Raw genomic sequence first — 15,950 nt, 5'->3', positions numbered from 1 at the left:
TAAATAACATTATTCAAATTGGTAGATGATTTTTTGACAGATTATTAGCTGGGCAAGATTTCATTAAATGTTGGTAAAAAAAAATAAAAAAAATAAGACCAGCCAATACAATATTGCTATCTCATCATTTGTAAAGCCTTTTGTACATTAATTTTGCTTGGTATACATTTGTGATTGACAATTTTTTTTTTTTAAATATTGTGTGATGTGGCAAACAATTTTGCAATAAATTTTAGTAGTACCTAAAATGATCAATTATCTCAATTTTTACACCTCACACAATGTCAATCATGATATACAAGAAATATTTGTATAAAATGATTGCACCATCCTACGTGGTGCGGCAATTAAATGAGGAGCTATCACTTCATCGAATTGGTTAACCTTACCTCATGAGATGGAGAAAAACTTTGGTGTCGCACCACAAATGGAGAGTCACTACCTTTTCGAGTAGACCACCCTTACCTAATAAAATAAGGTCATCTCGAGATTTGATTTTTTTTCTCTTTTCACTTTAATTCATGATGTGACCTCACCACATTAAAGTGAAGGTGGGCCACCGACGAGTTGGTGACTTCTCATTTGACGATCACACCATGTAAGACAATTTTATTAAAATTTTTCTTCATGAGATGAGGTCATTTTGAAATTTGAAGTCCGACCGTCACAACACGTGGGACGGTACTATCATCCTACCCAAATATAAATACACAAAGTAAAATAATTCTTTGTCCATTTAATTCGATGACAAGACCCTTCTTCAAACTCTAACGATTGTGGGCAACGCGTAGAAAACTAGCTTCTCATGATCTCATCCGTCAACAATGGCTGAAAATCCCCTGCAGCATCTCTTCCAAGCGTTTGGCAAAGTCTCAGAGTGTGTTCAAACTCATCTTTCCCATTTCATTCTCCGCCCCAATCAACCTTCAACTTTGCTCAACAAAAATGACCACTCTTCACTGTACATCTCCCAAAACTCGACCACGGATTCTCATCTTCTCCAACCTGCTGAAAATCTCAAAAAGGTAGTCCCTTTTTACTGTTTTCGTCAAAAGTTAGTTATCTTCTTTAATGTAAATAGGGCTTAGTTGCTTTTCTTTGGTAGTACAGTGGGCTACTGCTTGCACAATAACTGTTTGATGAAAGTCCCGATTCCGAATGCATAGCCTTCACGTGAGTCTTGAACTGATTGCATTTTACTGCGCTTCCTTCTTCTTCTGATTTACCGAATGATTTCTGTATGTTTGCTCGAAATTAGCTTAAAATTACCATGAAGAAATATGAAATACACCTTTTTGTAAACTTCAACGTAGAATTTTGTCATGGTTCCCATTGGGTGTATGGGCACCTGAATCCCACATCGGAAGTATGGGCTTTCTTTGTGTGGTTTATATTGGCTTGGTTCTCCAACCTCGATGGCTAGCTTTTGGAGTCTGGTTCTTCCAAGTTCTATGACAATGGTATCAGAGTAGGCATCATGTCTTCCGGTCTCGGTTACCAATTAGGGTGTACGGGCACCTGCTCGACGTGGTCGCCGAGTCGGAGGCGTGGTGATTTGCCATGGTTCCCATTGGAGTGTATGGGCACCTGAATCCCACATCGGAAGTATGAGCTTCTTTTGTGCGGTTTATATAGGTTTGGGTTCTTTAACTTCAATACTAACTTTTGGGGTCTGACTCTTCCAAGTTTTATGACTAATTTCTAATTCCTTTCTAGAAAATTAAATATTTCTAAAGCCAGATATTTAACACATGAATTCGAGCCTGATTTGATTGCTGAATTATGTAATTCTTCTTCAAAAAATCCCATCTAGTAATTTTGTGGCTACTATCACAGTTATGTAATGAGGATTTCCTTTGCCTGTGTATTCATTATTCATGCTAGTTAATGTTAAACTGAAGACAGATGCACCTTAATTAATTTATGGGGACACAGATTTTAGGGATCTACTTGTTGCTTATTCTTCAGGGAAAATCTTCTGGTCCAGTGACTAAAGAAGAACTTGGAAGAGCCACCTGGACTTTTCTTCACACTCTTGCTGCTCAGGTCTGGTTTTATTCATTTCTCCCATGGATTTTCCAGTTCTTTTATTTTTGACGATCATGGTACTTCTTAATAATTTGAGCTAAACATATACAGTCAACTTTCTAATACCTTACTGTTTCATTTTTTAATACATTGCACGGATTTTATTTTATTTATTATTATTATTTTTATTTTTTTGGGTGTGCGATGCAGTTATTAGCCTGCTGATTTTCCTAGTTCTTTTCTCTCAGTATCCAGATAAGCCAACTAGACAGCAAAAGAAGGATGTAAAAGCGCTGGTATGGTTATTTTTTACCGTCTTGGTGTCTCTCTGAGTGTTTCTGTTCAAACTAATGCCTATTTTCCTTGACAGTATACATCATGTCTTATCTAGAGTTCTTAATCAATTGGGAAGTAAAGCTACGATGCATGTTTTGTTTTGGATTTAAAATCTAAATGATTACTTACATGTACTGTCTTTCACCGACCTTAGGATAGGTGTTCTGTTATTGCACTGACTAAACCCAACTATAGCAAGAAAGCTTGGTCAAGAAACTGCTTCCATTGTCGCCTAATCTTGTATTTGAGGGCCATTTTTTCATTTTATTAGGGATACTTATTTTTAAGTGTTTGTTCCTATTTGACTTATTTATGTGCCACGAAATGCATACTTCTATTGTTTTCTACTTGGACTTGATCAGTCTACGTAAGAGTTTTGTGTCAATGCCAAAGAAAAATATCTCATTTTGAGATTGCCACTGGAACAGAATTTAGGTGATGAGGAAATCATTCATTAATCAGATGAAATACCATCTAACTATTAGAGGAAATTAGGCAAATTAGTTTATTTTATTACCTTGTATAGTGCACAAAATCAGGGATTAATTCCCTTGTATAATTTCCATATATAACCATGTACTATTCTATAAATTAAAGGCAATACAAAGGAGAAATTATCAAGCAAAATTGGCATGGTATCAGAGCCCTAAAATTCTTTTCTCGTACCTGTTGTTGTCTTCGTGTTTCCGAAAATTCCTGTCTGTTTGTGGTTGGCGGCTGAATCACAGTGGTCGGCGTGGTTGGTGGGCATAGTCGGACCATTGTTCATCAGAGTTGAAGTCGTCTGTGGCCGCATCTCGTCTCTATCGCGGTGTCGAAGTCACTCATAGTAACGTTGCAGATTGTTAGTACCATCTGAGGATTTGGATCTGCCGTTTTTCAGCATCTTCAAGGCTGGTTCTGGTCGTCAAAGGTTGTTCAGGTGTCGTCAGTAATTACTGGTCACACTTCCAACATTGTCGAGCTCGTGGGCGATTTGGGCTTTACATGAGTTTATTTGGTCGCCAATCTTCCTTCTCTGTTGTTGGGCTAAACTTAAGTGGATAGTTGTTTCTTGGGCTTGGATTATTTGGACTTAAGTTGCTGGTAGAATCTGATTTTTATTTGGGCTTGAGCTACGGGTTTAGTTTGATAAATTTTTATTGAAATTCATCATGTCATCTGAAAATGGTGATTATGTCTGCATTCGCTTTACTGGAAAGAATTATTCTTCATGGGCTTTTAATTTTCAGTTATTGGTTGAGGGTAAAGGTGATTTTTGGGGACATATTGATGGGAGTCTCCCACCTCTAGATCAAGAGAAGGACAAGGAGAAATACCTTGCTTGGAAAACGAAAGATTCTCGAATTATGGCTTGGATCATCGAATCGGTTGATGCTTAGATTGTTCTTAATCTCAGACCTTATAAGTCAGCCCGTGCTATGTGGGACCATTTGAAGAAAATCTACACTAAAAAAAATAATGCTTGAAGACTTCAACTGGAGCTTGAACTAGCAAATTTCTCTCAAGATTCGCGCTCCATTGAAGAATCTTACTTTGAGTTTCTAATCTTTGGACTGAATACACAGATATTATCTATGCATCCATTTCATCCGACAGTTTGGAGGCTGTCTAGGCTGTACATGAAGTTACTAAGAGGGATCAATTTCTCATGAAATTGCGAGCTGAATTTGAACCCATCAAATCCAGTCTTATGAATCGTGAATCTATTTCAACGTTGGATGGCTGTTTGGGTGAATTGCTGAGAGAGGAGCAGCGTCTTATCACTCGTACCGCTGTAAAACAACAGCATAATCAAGTAACACCGGTTTCTGTTGCTTAAGTGGCTCAAGGAAAAGTCAAGCATCGGAATAGGTCTAGTGTGCAGTGTTACATTTGCAAGGAGTTTGGTTACATGGCTCTTTTATGTCCCCGAAAGGTTTGCAGTTATTGCAAAAAACGTGGACATGTCATTGAGGAATGTCCGATTCATCCTCCACGCAAGACGGGGGAAATTATATTGCTGCTGCCTCGTTCGCCTCCAGTTCTGCACTGCCACCTACACATGCTCAAGTTCTAACCTCTCTCAGCCCTATCCAAAACTCCATTTCTCCTGAGATGATCCAGCAAATGGTTATTTCTGCATTGTCTGCCTTGGGTGTCTCAAGTGATTCTTCAATTCTCCCCTCTTCTTGGTTATTAGATTCGGGTGCTTCTAATCATATGACTTCTAATCCTTGGTTGCTTAGTAATCTTAGACCATATACTGAAAATCTCAATGTACACATTGTCGATGGTAACACGTTTCCTATCTCAACCATAGGAGATATATCCCCAGACTCGTCGAATGTTTTAGTCTTTCTTAGTTTATCAACTAATCTTATATCTGTTGGTCAACTTGTTGATAACAATTATACTGTGTCTTTTTCTTCTTTTGGTTATCATGTGCAGGATCAGGTGTCCGGGAGGATGATTATGAGGGGGCCTAAAGAGGAACGTCTCTTCCCTATTTCATCGAAGCTGACTTCATCTTTTCCTTTAGTTTGTAATTCTGCTACTTTTAATGTTGTTGATTGGCATAAAAAATTAGGTCATCCCAACTCTAATGTGTTACAACACTTGTCAAATTCTGCTTAGGTTTCATCTAATTTCTATTGATTGTGCTTCATATAAGCTTGCTAAAAGTAAGACTTTATCATTCCCGTCTCATGATTCTCATGCTTCGCGTATTTTAGAAATTGTTCATTGTGATGTATGGGGTCTTACACTTGTAGTGTCTCATGCTTATTATAAATACTTTGTTACATTTATCGATGACTATAGTTGCTTTACATGGGTTTCTTTTCTCCGAGCAAAAAGTGAGGTTTTCTTTGCCTTTCAGGCCTTCCTTCCTTTTGTTGACAACCAATTTTCCTCCTCAATCAAAGTCTTAAGATCTGGTTCGGGAGGTGAATACATGTCTAATGAGTTTCAATTGTTCTTACAAACAAAAGGTATTATTTCTCTACGATCTTGCCCCTCTATCTCTCAGCAAAATGGGATAGCAGTACGCAAGAACCGTCACCTTCTTGACATGGTTCGAGCTCTTTTGATTGAGTCTTCCGTTCCTTCTCATTTCTGGTGTGAAGCCTTGTCTACTGCTGTACATCTTATAAATCGGTTGTCTTCTCCCGCTCTCAATAACGTCTCCCCGTTTTATAAGCTCTTTGGTCAACATCCTACATATTCTCATCTAGGACCTTTTGGATGTGTGTGTTTTGATCATTTACAACCACATGAAAGAACAAAACTCACACCACAATCTGTTAAGTGTGCTTTTCTGGGATATGGTGGGACACAAAAATGATATGTCTGTTATGATCCTAAGACACAACGTATTAGGATTTCTCGCAATGTCGTTTTCTTTGAAAAATAATCTTTCTTCATCTCAGAAACTGTTGTCCCTACTCATGTGTTCTCTATCTTGCCTGAGTTTCATACAGAATTCTCTCAATACAAGCCTGGTCTTGTGTATACTTGTAGGCCTGCCGCTCCGATCACTGTTCTTGATCCTTCTTGTCAGACGACTGTCCCTCCAGGCCTCCCTGATCCTCCAACTACGATATCAGATCCTTCATCAAATGACTGCCTCCTGTCACTCTTCTCGTGTTACTCGTCCACCAGATAGGTATGGTTTTCCCTCCCATAGGTCTATATCTGCTACTCTTAACTCGATTGCCATTCCTTTCTTATATAGACCGGCTATGGAACAAGAGTGTTGGCAACAGGCAATGAATGCAGAACTTGAGGCCCTTGAGGCCAACCAAACTTGGGATATAGTGCCATGTTTAGAGACTGTGAAACTATTGGGAGTAAATGGGTATACTCAGTGAAACTTCGTTCTGATGGTTCTCTTGAGCGCTATAAAGCTCGGTTGGTTGCCTTAGGTAATCGTTAGGAGTATGGGATCGACTATTATGAGACTTTTGCTCCCGTGGCTAAAATGACCATCGTTCGCCTCTTGTTATCGCTTGCCGCTACTCAGTTTTGGCCTTTATATCAAATGGATGTAAAGAATGCATTCTTACATAGGAATCTTCAAGAAGATATTTATATGAAACTTCCATCTGGTATGTCGCTCCCTTTAGCTGACTCTGTATGTAAACTCAAACGCTCTCCGTATGGTCTTGAACAAGCTTCTCGAGCATGGTTTGACAAGTTTCGCCGCACTCTTCTGAATTCAGTATGATGCTTCTCTTTTCTTGCACAAAAACCCTGCCGGCATCGTCTTGTTGTTAGTTTATGTGGATGATATTATTATCTCTGAATCAGATTACACTCTCATTCAAAAACTTCAACAACATCTTCACTCAGTTTTTAATATGAAGGATCTTGGTCATCTCACTTATTTTCTTGACTTAGAAGTTCATACAACAAAGCATGGTATCTTCTTAAATCAACATAAGTATACTCAGGACTTGATCAAGTTAGCTGATTTATCTGATGCCTCCTCAGTTGATACTCCATTGGAACTTAACGTTAAGTATTGAAAAGACGAAGATGATATTATTCCAGACCCTACTCTGTATTAAAAGATGGTAGGTAGTCTCATTTATCTTTCTATCACACATCCAAACATTTCATTCGTAGTTCACACTGTTAGCAAATTTATGAACACCCCTCTTCATCATCACTTGGTCGCTATTCGTCGCATTGTTCGTTATCTTATTGGGACTACTCGTCGTGGTCTGTTCTTTCCTCATGGGACGCCTCTTTAGCTCACCGCTTAAAGTGATGCTGATTGAGCTAGTTGTCCTGATTCTCATCTATCTACTACTGGGTGGTGTATCTTTCTGGGCAATGGTCTCATCTCTTGGAAATGTAAGAAGCAAGACTGTCTCTAAGTCCTCCACTGAGGTTGAATATCGCGCTATGTCCGCTGCATGTTCTGAGATTGTGTGGTATTCTTGCAGAACTTAGTATTTCACAATCACATCCTACGCCCCTCCATGGTGACAATACTAGTGTTATTCAGATTGCGGCTAATCTTGTGTATCATGAACGCACCGAACATATTGAAGTTGACTATCATTACATTCGAGATGCCTATGAGTCTAAACTCATTGATCTTCCTCCTGTTTCCGCTACTTAGCAGATTGCAGATATTTTCACTAAATCTCTTACTCGCCTCCGTCATAATTTTCCAGTGAGCAAATTGATGCTTGTGGACTTACCATCATCATTTTAAAGGGGGGGGGGGGTTAGAGGAAATTAGGCAAATTAGTTTATTTTATTACCTTGTATAGCGCACAAAATCAGGGATTAATTCCCTTGTATAATTTCCATATATAATCATGTACTATTCTATAAATTAAAGGCAATACAAAGGAGAAATTATCGAGCAAAATTGGCACTAACAGCTTTGCAATTGTTATGCAGATGGCAATATTATCTCGAATGTACCCGTGTAAGGAATGTGCAGATCACTTCAAAGAAGTTCTCAGGTATATACTCTTTTCTTTAAAAGCACTATCCTCTTCCTCCTTCAAGAACATTTCATTTTCAAAATTAGGATTGAAACTTTTTTTGAGATTTTAATAGTTATCCCTTTTAAATACATAGGCTATGTACCATTTCTGGAGCTTGCTTTCTGCTATCTATAGTGATCATTAAACAATTTTTTTCAACTTAACTAATACTTACAACTCTACACAAGATTTACAGGCACGTGTTAATGACAACTGACAATAGTGATAACACTTGGATGTTTTTGTGATGATCTGTTTATCCTAAAGATATCTCTCTCTTCCCCGCCCCATTCTTCCAAAAATGATAAGGAAACTCGCCTACAGGAGCAGATCCTGGGTGCTTAAGATACTCCTACCTTAGGCACCGGATGACTCTGGAAATTTTAACCTGGCTAGATGGCACTCCCATTGGCCCACTTGGATCCTCTCATAAGGCATATCCTTACAGCTGCCATAAACTGTAAAGTTTTAACTTTATATGAAACCTAGCTATAGAATCTCTGTCTGCCATAGAAGTTCCTGTACATGGACAAGGCATGCAGTCTCACTTTTCATGTTGCTAAATGATTTCCTTCAATTTCTAGCACACTTTATGATATAGCTCTTTATATTTTTCAAAACATTTGGGTGGTTGATACAACTTGTCGGTAGCATTACTATTTTATAGAGATACAAGTCCTGAGATTTTTTGTCAATCTTAACCCTTTAAGATGGTCTTATGCTTAGCTTGGTGAAGAAGAAGAACTAAGTGGAGTCAATTTATTTTCACATGACTACCAAATGTCTATCGTAATACTCCAAGAAATGAACATTTATATACTTTTTAATTTGTTCACAGAGCGAATCCTGTACAGGCTGGATCTCATGAAGAATTTTCACAATGGTTATGTCACGCACACAATGTAGTTAACCGAAGGTAACTAATGTATTATGAGCTCCACAGATTCTTTCACTCCCATATTGCTTCTTTTTATTTAATTGAACTGTAAAGATGCTTGCTTCATATAAATAAAGATGTATAATCACTCTTGCATTCGGTTTATCACTTTAGTCTCTTTTTGGAAACTCCATAAAGCAACATTCAGCTACTGTTAATTTGGATATGATAAAAAAGTTTTTCTAGACTCACTTATTCCTAGACCCTTGTTTGTCTTCGTCTAATGATAAATCAGTTCAAATTGTCAAAAAAAATAATAATAATAATAAATAAATAAATAAATAAAATAAAATAAAATAAAAATTGAAATACTTTTTGTTTATTGTTAATTTGAGAAGAGAAACAAATATATTTCAGGTTCCAGTTTCAAGAAATATGTTTAATTTCTCTATTTTTTTTTTAAACCAGAGAAAACAGGATTGTCTTGATTCTGCCTCCAGTGTGGATTCCATAAAATTTGGAGAACTTGTTGGTTTGTGATTGTTAACTAGTACCGGGAAATCTGGACCAGACTTGTTTCGAGAGCATGTATGGCTTAGTTTAAAAGATGTAAAAATTATTTTTAAGCTTCTTTCTGCCAAACATAAAATTATAATTTACCTTTTTTACACAAAAAAGACTTGACCTTTTCAGAAAATAAGTCCTGAAATTTTAAAGAGTATGTCAGGAATCATCATAAACTAGGAATCAACATGTTTTCTTGAATCAACCCTATAACTAATATGCTAAATATTGCCAATTCTCATTTGTCATCTAGTATGAAGCTGTCCATCAAATAATTGTGGTTTGGTCGAATTTGGCCAAATTAACTGGCCTGGCGGATTCGAGCCACATAAAAAGCTTCTGGTTATCTTGAATGTCTTACATTATGTTTAAAACTTATTTACTCTTTTTCTTTTTCAACAGCTTGGGAAAGCTAGTATTTCCATGCGAACGGGTTGATGCTCGGTGGGGCAAGCTAGAGTGCGAGCAGCGTGAATGTGATCTACTAGGGACTTCGACATATTTTGGCAAGGGAACATGATGAAGCTAGCACTTGAGAATCGAGAGCAAAGAAAATTACGTATTACAGAATAGATATATACAAACCACTTCAGAAGAACCAGTGGCATCCTCAAATAACATTGGTTTTCCATTGATGTTTCGGGTGGTGTGAAGTGTTATTTGTTGCTATCATCCTCCTAAGCGAAGTCTCGTTTTAATTTTTTATTATTATTTTGGTGAGGGTTTCCCATTGGAAAGCCCCCTGGCTCTTGAGGAAATATACTACAGACAAGCTAATTGTTGGTTGGGTTCTGTATAACCAATCTTCTATTGCAAACTTTTAATTGTATCAAATAATGAATATTTCTACTGATTTGCTACTGTTGTCATTTTGAATTCGGAAAAAATAGTTTGTTTATATTTCTCGTGATGTTTTCAATACGTTTAAAGGGAGATTATTGCTTTTGAAAGTCTAAATGAGTTTTTAAGATCCTAAAACAGTCATTGGACCAGTTTGGCTAAATTTAAGAAAGTGCTTCTTTTACTTAGAAGAGTTTTTAGAGATAGCTGGTTTGACGTAATTTTTTCTAAAAGCACTCTTAGAGTAGAAAGCTCTTTTAAAAATTAGTTTTTAAGCAAAAATTAGGGCAACTTTCTTGAAAAAAACATTTTTACAGAGAGCAAAAATTATGCCAACTGGACCAATAATTCAATAGCAAATAAGCAGTTGTCCATATTTGCAAAGTGCTTTGTTTTATGTTGAAGAGAAAGGTCATGGGAGGAGTGATTAGAAGAGGCACTCCTCCTCGCTGCTGAGCTTCCTGGGTCTAATTAGTGACTCTGCATTCCTAGTTACGTTCTACATTTCAATACGTTTAAAGGGAGATTATTGCTTTTGAAAGTCTAAATGAGCTTTTAAGATCCTAAAACAGTCATTGGACCAGTTTGGCTAAATTTAAGAAAGTGCTTCTTTTACTTAGAAGAGTTTTTAGAGATAGCTGGTTTGACGTAATTTTTTCTAAAAGCACTCTTAGAGTAGAAAGCTCTTTTAAAAATTAGTTTTTAAGCAAAAATTAGGGCAACTTTCTTGAAAAAAACATTTTTACAGAGAGCAAAAATTATGCCAACTGGACCAATAATTCAATAGCAAATAAGCAGTTGTCCATATTTGCAAAGTGCTTTGTTTTATGTTGAAGAGAAAGGTCATGGGAGGAGTGATTAGAAGAGGCACTCCTCCTCGCTGCTGAGCTTCCTGGGTCTAATTAGTGACTCTGCATTCCTAGTTACGTTCTACATTAAATTATGTGGAACATTTCGCTTCCATGAAAGTTTCAACATTGTTGATGATGATAAGAATTGCTAATATAAAGATATTCGAGACTATGGTAGGGTGGTACATTTAATCACAAAATTAAAGGTCCCTACTCGATAGGTTCATAAAGCGACTAGATTAGGTCAATTAAGAAAGAACACAGATCAAATCAAGGGACTTTGAGAGAAAAATGTGATCAAATGACCCATTAATAAAGTGACAGTATAGTTCTCTTTTGCTATGGCTTTGATGACTTAGTTTCATTGTTAGCCTATTGTGGTGGCTTGACTCCATTATACTCAAATTTTGAATTATTGGCTTTACTCATTTTCTTTTTGGTGGTTGGACAACGAAACTTACACTTGTTCAGTATAACGTCGTGCAATTTGGTGTAACGAGAATATCCAGTCTATACTACTGAATAATTATTTAATTTATCATTTCCAATTTTTTTATCACTTAAATAAAAAAAGGCCCACGAACTTATATCTATTGTCAAACTTCTCTCGACTTTTATTCATTGTATTTTTATCTTCAACATTCTATTAATTAACATACATTGTCTTTGATATGGTTTTCGCGAAAATGTCTAGTTGTACTTTTGTATTATGACTTTTTTGCTTATTTAAAAAATAAATTAAAATTTTTTACGTCCTCTTGATAGATTTTTGGAAAGAAACATCGTGAACTGACAAAGATGTGCCGGTTAATGAGTGAGAATAATCATATGAACTAAAAAAAATAATAATAATAATAATAATGATAATAATGATATAAATATAACAATACATAAAAATTAAAATTTTCAGTACAAATAAAATTTTTGTCCCTATTTGGGTAGGGATTAAAATCTAACTTTTAATCTAAATTAAAGTCAACAATTAATTTTAATAACATATCTTGTGGAACCATAGTTTTTTCATCACACATTTCATTAACTTTTATGTAAAATATACTAAAAATTTGATTTTAACTTCCACTGATATAACCACGAGTTGTTATATTGGCATCTTAACTTTTATTATTACATTATATTTTAATTGTAGTTAAGCACACCAATCTTTGCACGTTTCAGCTATTATTTTCCTAATTGCATTCGTAGAATTCTTATCTTTGAAATGTAGGAAAAGTATTATTTCCATTACTTCTTCATTTTTTAACAATATGGTAGAAAATAAGTTATTTTACGCTATTTCAACAAATTTTTTGGACATAAACAGTTGTCAAATACAAAATGGTTAACTAATGAAAAAAATTGAAGGTAAGAGTTCAATGAAAAATCGCTATAAACGTAAGTGTTATAATTATCAAAGATGGAGAATTTTAAGTGCAATATAGTGCATGTTTGAGCCATATTATTTTGAAAGAATGTATTTTGGAATAGTAGATTGACAGAGAATTGTGGTTAAAAAATGAAAAAAAAAATTGGATTTAAGAGTAATATTATTTTATTGAAGAATGTGTGATTAAAATGATGATTGTTTTTTTGAAAAAATGTGACTCAAGCAAGACAATGATAAGGTTTAGAAGTGCTATGTGTACAGAATTTCTTTACCAAAATTTTTACAAATTGCACATGGCAACATCCAGTTAAGCAATGACAAAGGGGGGAAAAAAAAGAAGGATCAACCCTACGCAGGGGCGGACCCATACCGTTCGAACTGTGGGGTCAAAATTTTTTTTTCGAACAACGTATCATGAACAAAAAGGAAAAATCGATTGTTTGCTGTTCATGTTCGATATTTGCACTTTGGGAAGAAATCGATGGATTATATGATATATTTATGGACTAAAGAATGTATATGGACCATGTGATATGGATATATATTTAGGATTTGAACTTTTTGGAACAGAAAATTAAGTTTTCAGCAAAAAAAAAAAATTTCAGAAAACTATGGGGTCATTTGACCCCACATGACCCCATGTGGGTCCGCCCCCGACCCTACACTAACATGTGGTATAATTTTATCACTTCTGCTTCTGCACGAGTAGATAGTAATAGTAGAAATTAGTACTTTTAAAAAAAATTATAATTAGTAGAAATAATATTTTACCTTGTGACTATGCCAATATTGATATACCCCGAGGAGTGTATCCCGAGGACTCAATATATACCCCACCCCATTTCTCTTCTATGGTCCTCGGGGTCACCCTAAGTCCTCGAGGTATTGTAGTCCTCGAGATACCTCGAGGACACATTTACATTCTCTCAATGTCCTCGAGACATACACCACCAACATGCCTCCTAAGACCTGGGTACCTAACTAACAAAACCTAAACGCCCAAGGATTCTACATCAACCCTGACACCACTTGTCAAACAATTCCATTACAAGTAGGACACTCTTTATAATAGAAATTTCCTTGGATAAAAATATCCAACCAACACAATCCTACTAGGAGTACACTACCTACTTCTATAAAAGCAGAACCTTGGGCCATTATTCAGGTACGTTTTTACATTGTTCTTCAACACATAGTCTCACGCATATATTTCCCTTTCTGACTTAAGCATCGGAGGGGCGACGAGTACACACCTCGTTGCCTTTGTTTCAGGTATCGGAAGATCACGTTCGTGCTCAACATCCGTCATCAAGCTCGGGAAATCTTCAGGTACGATTTTTGGTAGCATCATTGGCGCCGTCTGTGGGAAGCGCTACCAAAAGCCATGGTAAACACACGATCAGGTCTTCCACCCGCAAGCTCATCCGCTCCAAACCAACACTCTCCTAAGGATATCCCTGTTCCTCAAGAGGAATCATCAGAAGTGCCAGAGCCCCAGCCAGCAGTCGTCACTACGGGAGCCTTTGAAGAGCTCAGACAATAGGTCGCCACATTGACTCAGCTGCTAAGCAAAGAAATTCGCATCCGTCACCCACACCGGCACCCCAGGAGGGTTTTATGGCTAATGCTCGAGCTCGAGCTCATGTCCCTGACAATGGCTGAGCAGGGGCCTCGGGTATACCACATGTGACCTCGGCCTCGAGATCAGTGACCATGGAGTCCGGGGAACTCGCTAGGATTATTCAAGAAGGAATTACGGCAAGCCTACTTCAGGGCAACAAAGGGACGACAAGATTCAGTCCCAAAACTCCATTTATTCCCGAGATATTGACATTCCCCTTGCCGGACAGATTTAAGTATCCTAGGATCAAAGAATATGATGGGACCACCGATCCAATCAATCATCTGAACATATACACGGACGTCATGAATTTACAGGTTGCACCAGATCAGGTGATGTGCAAGGCCTTCTCGCAAACTTTGACGAATGCTGCTAGGGATTGGTTCTCAACCTTAGAGTCCAACTCCATAGCCTCATTCTCGGATTTGGCGGACAAGTTCTCCGCTTTCTTCGCAAGCAGCAAACGCATCAGGAAGACAGCGGCTTCCCTCATGCAACTTAGACAAGGGAAAAATGAGACCTTACGTGACTTCATGACCAGATTCAACAAGGAAAGACTTCAGATTCCCGACCTACACATAACTGCAGCAGTTTCTACCCTCACATATGCCATAAAGTGTGAGGCTTTCAAGATGTCTTTATCCAAAACTTCACCAAAGACAGTCACCGAGCTTCTTACCCGAGCCGAGAAGTACATAAATATGGAGGAAACACTGAACCCGAGAAAGGTTGGACCTTCCCATGACAGGGTCGAGCATAAAAGACAGCATGACCCGAAGAACAACATCGAAAAAAACAGAGACAGGAGGTTTCCCCGACGCCGTTCACGCGTTTAAATACGTCAAAGACCAATATATTGATGGAGATCAAGGATATGAAGGAACTGAAATGGCCTGTTAGAATGAGGTCACCACCCGAATCTAAGGACATGAACAAGTACTGTGAGTTCCATCGGGATCATGGGCATACCACGGAGAACTGTAAGGCCCTGCAACGAGAGATTGAAGCCCTTATCAAAAGAGGACTCTTGAGCTCCTACGTCGGTAATGACAAGCGCCCAAGGAATGATCGTGGCAGGGAAAAAGACCCTGAGCCAAAAAGGGATGGTCAACCCACTGCTGGAACTATCAATATCATCATTGGAGATATTGCCTCGGGAGGAGACTCCAACAATGGAAGAAAACAGTATGCCCGACGATATGCCTTGGCCTCTGGGATGCCTCATGGAAAGCTGGAGGATAGCACTTTTGGGACCAGAGACTTAGAAGGCGTATCATTCCCACATGATGACGCCTTGGTAATCTCAGCGATTTTGGCCAATTTTGAAGTAAAGAGGATCTTGGTTGACAACGGGAGTGCGGCCAATATACTTTCACAAGAAGCTTTTGCTAAAATGGGAATCTCATCTCAGCAGCTCAAAGCGGTTAAAACTCCTCTCCAGGGGTTTGGGGGAGGAGTCATCACTCCAGAGGGTGTCGTCGAGCTCCCTCTAACTTTGGGTTCTGGCCAGAAACAGGTTACGGAGATGACATCCTTCCAAGTGGTACGTGTCTCAATGGCCTATAATGCTATTCTGGGGAGACCACTCCTGAACAAAATTAAAGCCATTGTGTCTACCTTCCACCTGGCCCTGAAGTTTCCAACAAGTAATGGCGTTGGGGTCGTCCGTGGAGACCAGACAGCTGCCAGACAATGCTATGTTGCCAGCGTTCGGGAAATAAATAACGACGTCATGCAAATCTCGAGGATTGATCCCGAGGACGGGCAACAAGTCAGACTTGCCCCTGTCGAAGAATTGATGGAAATTGAGCTCGAGCATGATAAGAAGGTGACTATTGGTCGGGATCTTGACGTCGCCCTAAAGACAGAACTTGTTGGTTGCTTATCTCGCAACATTGACGTTTTTGCCTGAAAGGTTGAGGATATGTCAGGGATAGACCCTAAAATTGCAGTCCACAGGCTT

The 15,950-nt window shown here is 37.9% G+C and overlaps 2 protein-coding genes across 3 annotated transcripts; both read left to right on the top strand.

Moving 5' to 3' along the window:
• The first annotated feature begins 744 nt into the window (after positions 1 to 744).
• Positions 745 to 10,147, top strand: LOC111388713 (FAD-linked sulfhydryl oxidase ERV1). 2 transcript variants are annotated; one of them, XM_023013500.1, is made up of 6 exons: positions 745 to 1,025; positions 1,969 to 2,046; positions 2,277 to 2,324; positions 7,762 to 7,826; positions 8,689 to 8,766; positions 9,694 to 10,147. In XM_023013500.1, exons 1-6 carry the CDS (start codon positions 825 to 827, stop codon positions 9,809 to 9,811), a joined length of 588 nt encoding a protein of 195 aa, XP_022869268.1. In that variant the 5' UTR covers positions 745 to 824; the 3' UTR covers positions 9,812 to 10,147. The 2 variants fall into 2 exon arrangements, with proteins under 2 accessions (XP_022869268.1, XP_022869275.1); XM_023013507.1 differs by lacking the exons at positions 7,762 to 7,826; positions 8,689 to 8,766; positions 9,694 to 10,147 and adding an exon at positions 4,795 to 4,995.
• Positions 10,148 to 14,846: 4,699 nt separating this feature from the next.
• Positions 14,847 to 15,899, top strand: LOC111379448. The gene has a single exon (XM_023002822.1). The coding sequence runs from the start codon at positions 14,847 to 14,849 to the stop codon at positions 15,897 to 15,899; it is 1,053 nt and encodes a 350-aa protein (XP_022858590.1).
• Positions 15,900 to 15,950: the final 51 nt, after the last annotated feature.

Source organism: Olea europaea, chromosome 3 (genome assembly GCF_002742605.1).
Source record: "Olea europaea var. sylvestris chromosome 3, O_europaea_v1, whole genome shotgun sequence".
NCBI classification, from domain to species: domain Eukaryota; kingdom Viridiplantae; phylum Streptophyta; class Magnoliopsida; order Lamiales; family Oleaceae; genus Olea; species Olea europaea.
Note: the sequence above shows the minus strand (reverse complement) of the source record. Positions and strands in the feature narration are given on the sequence as shown.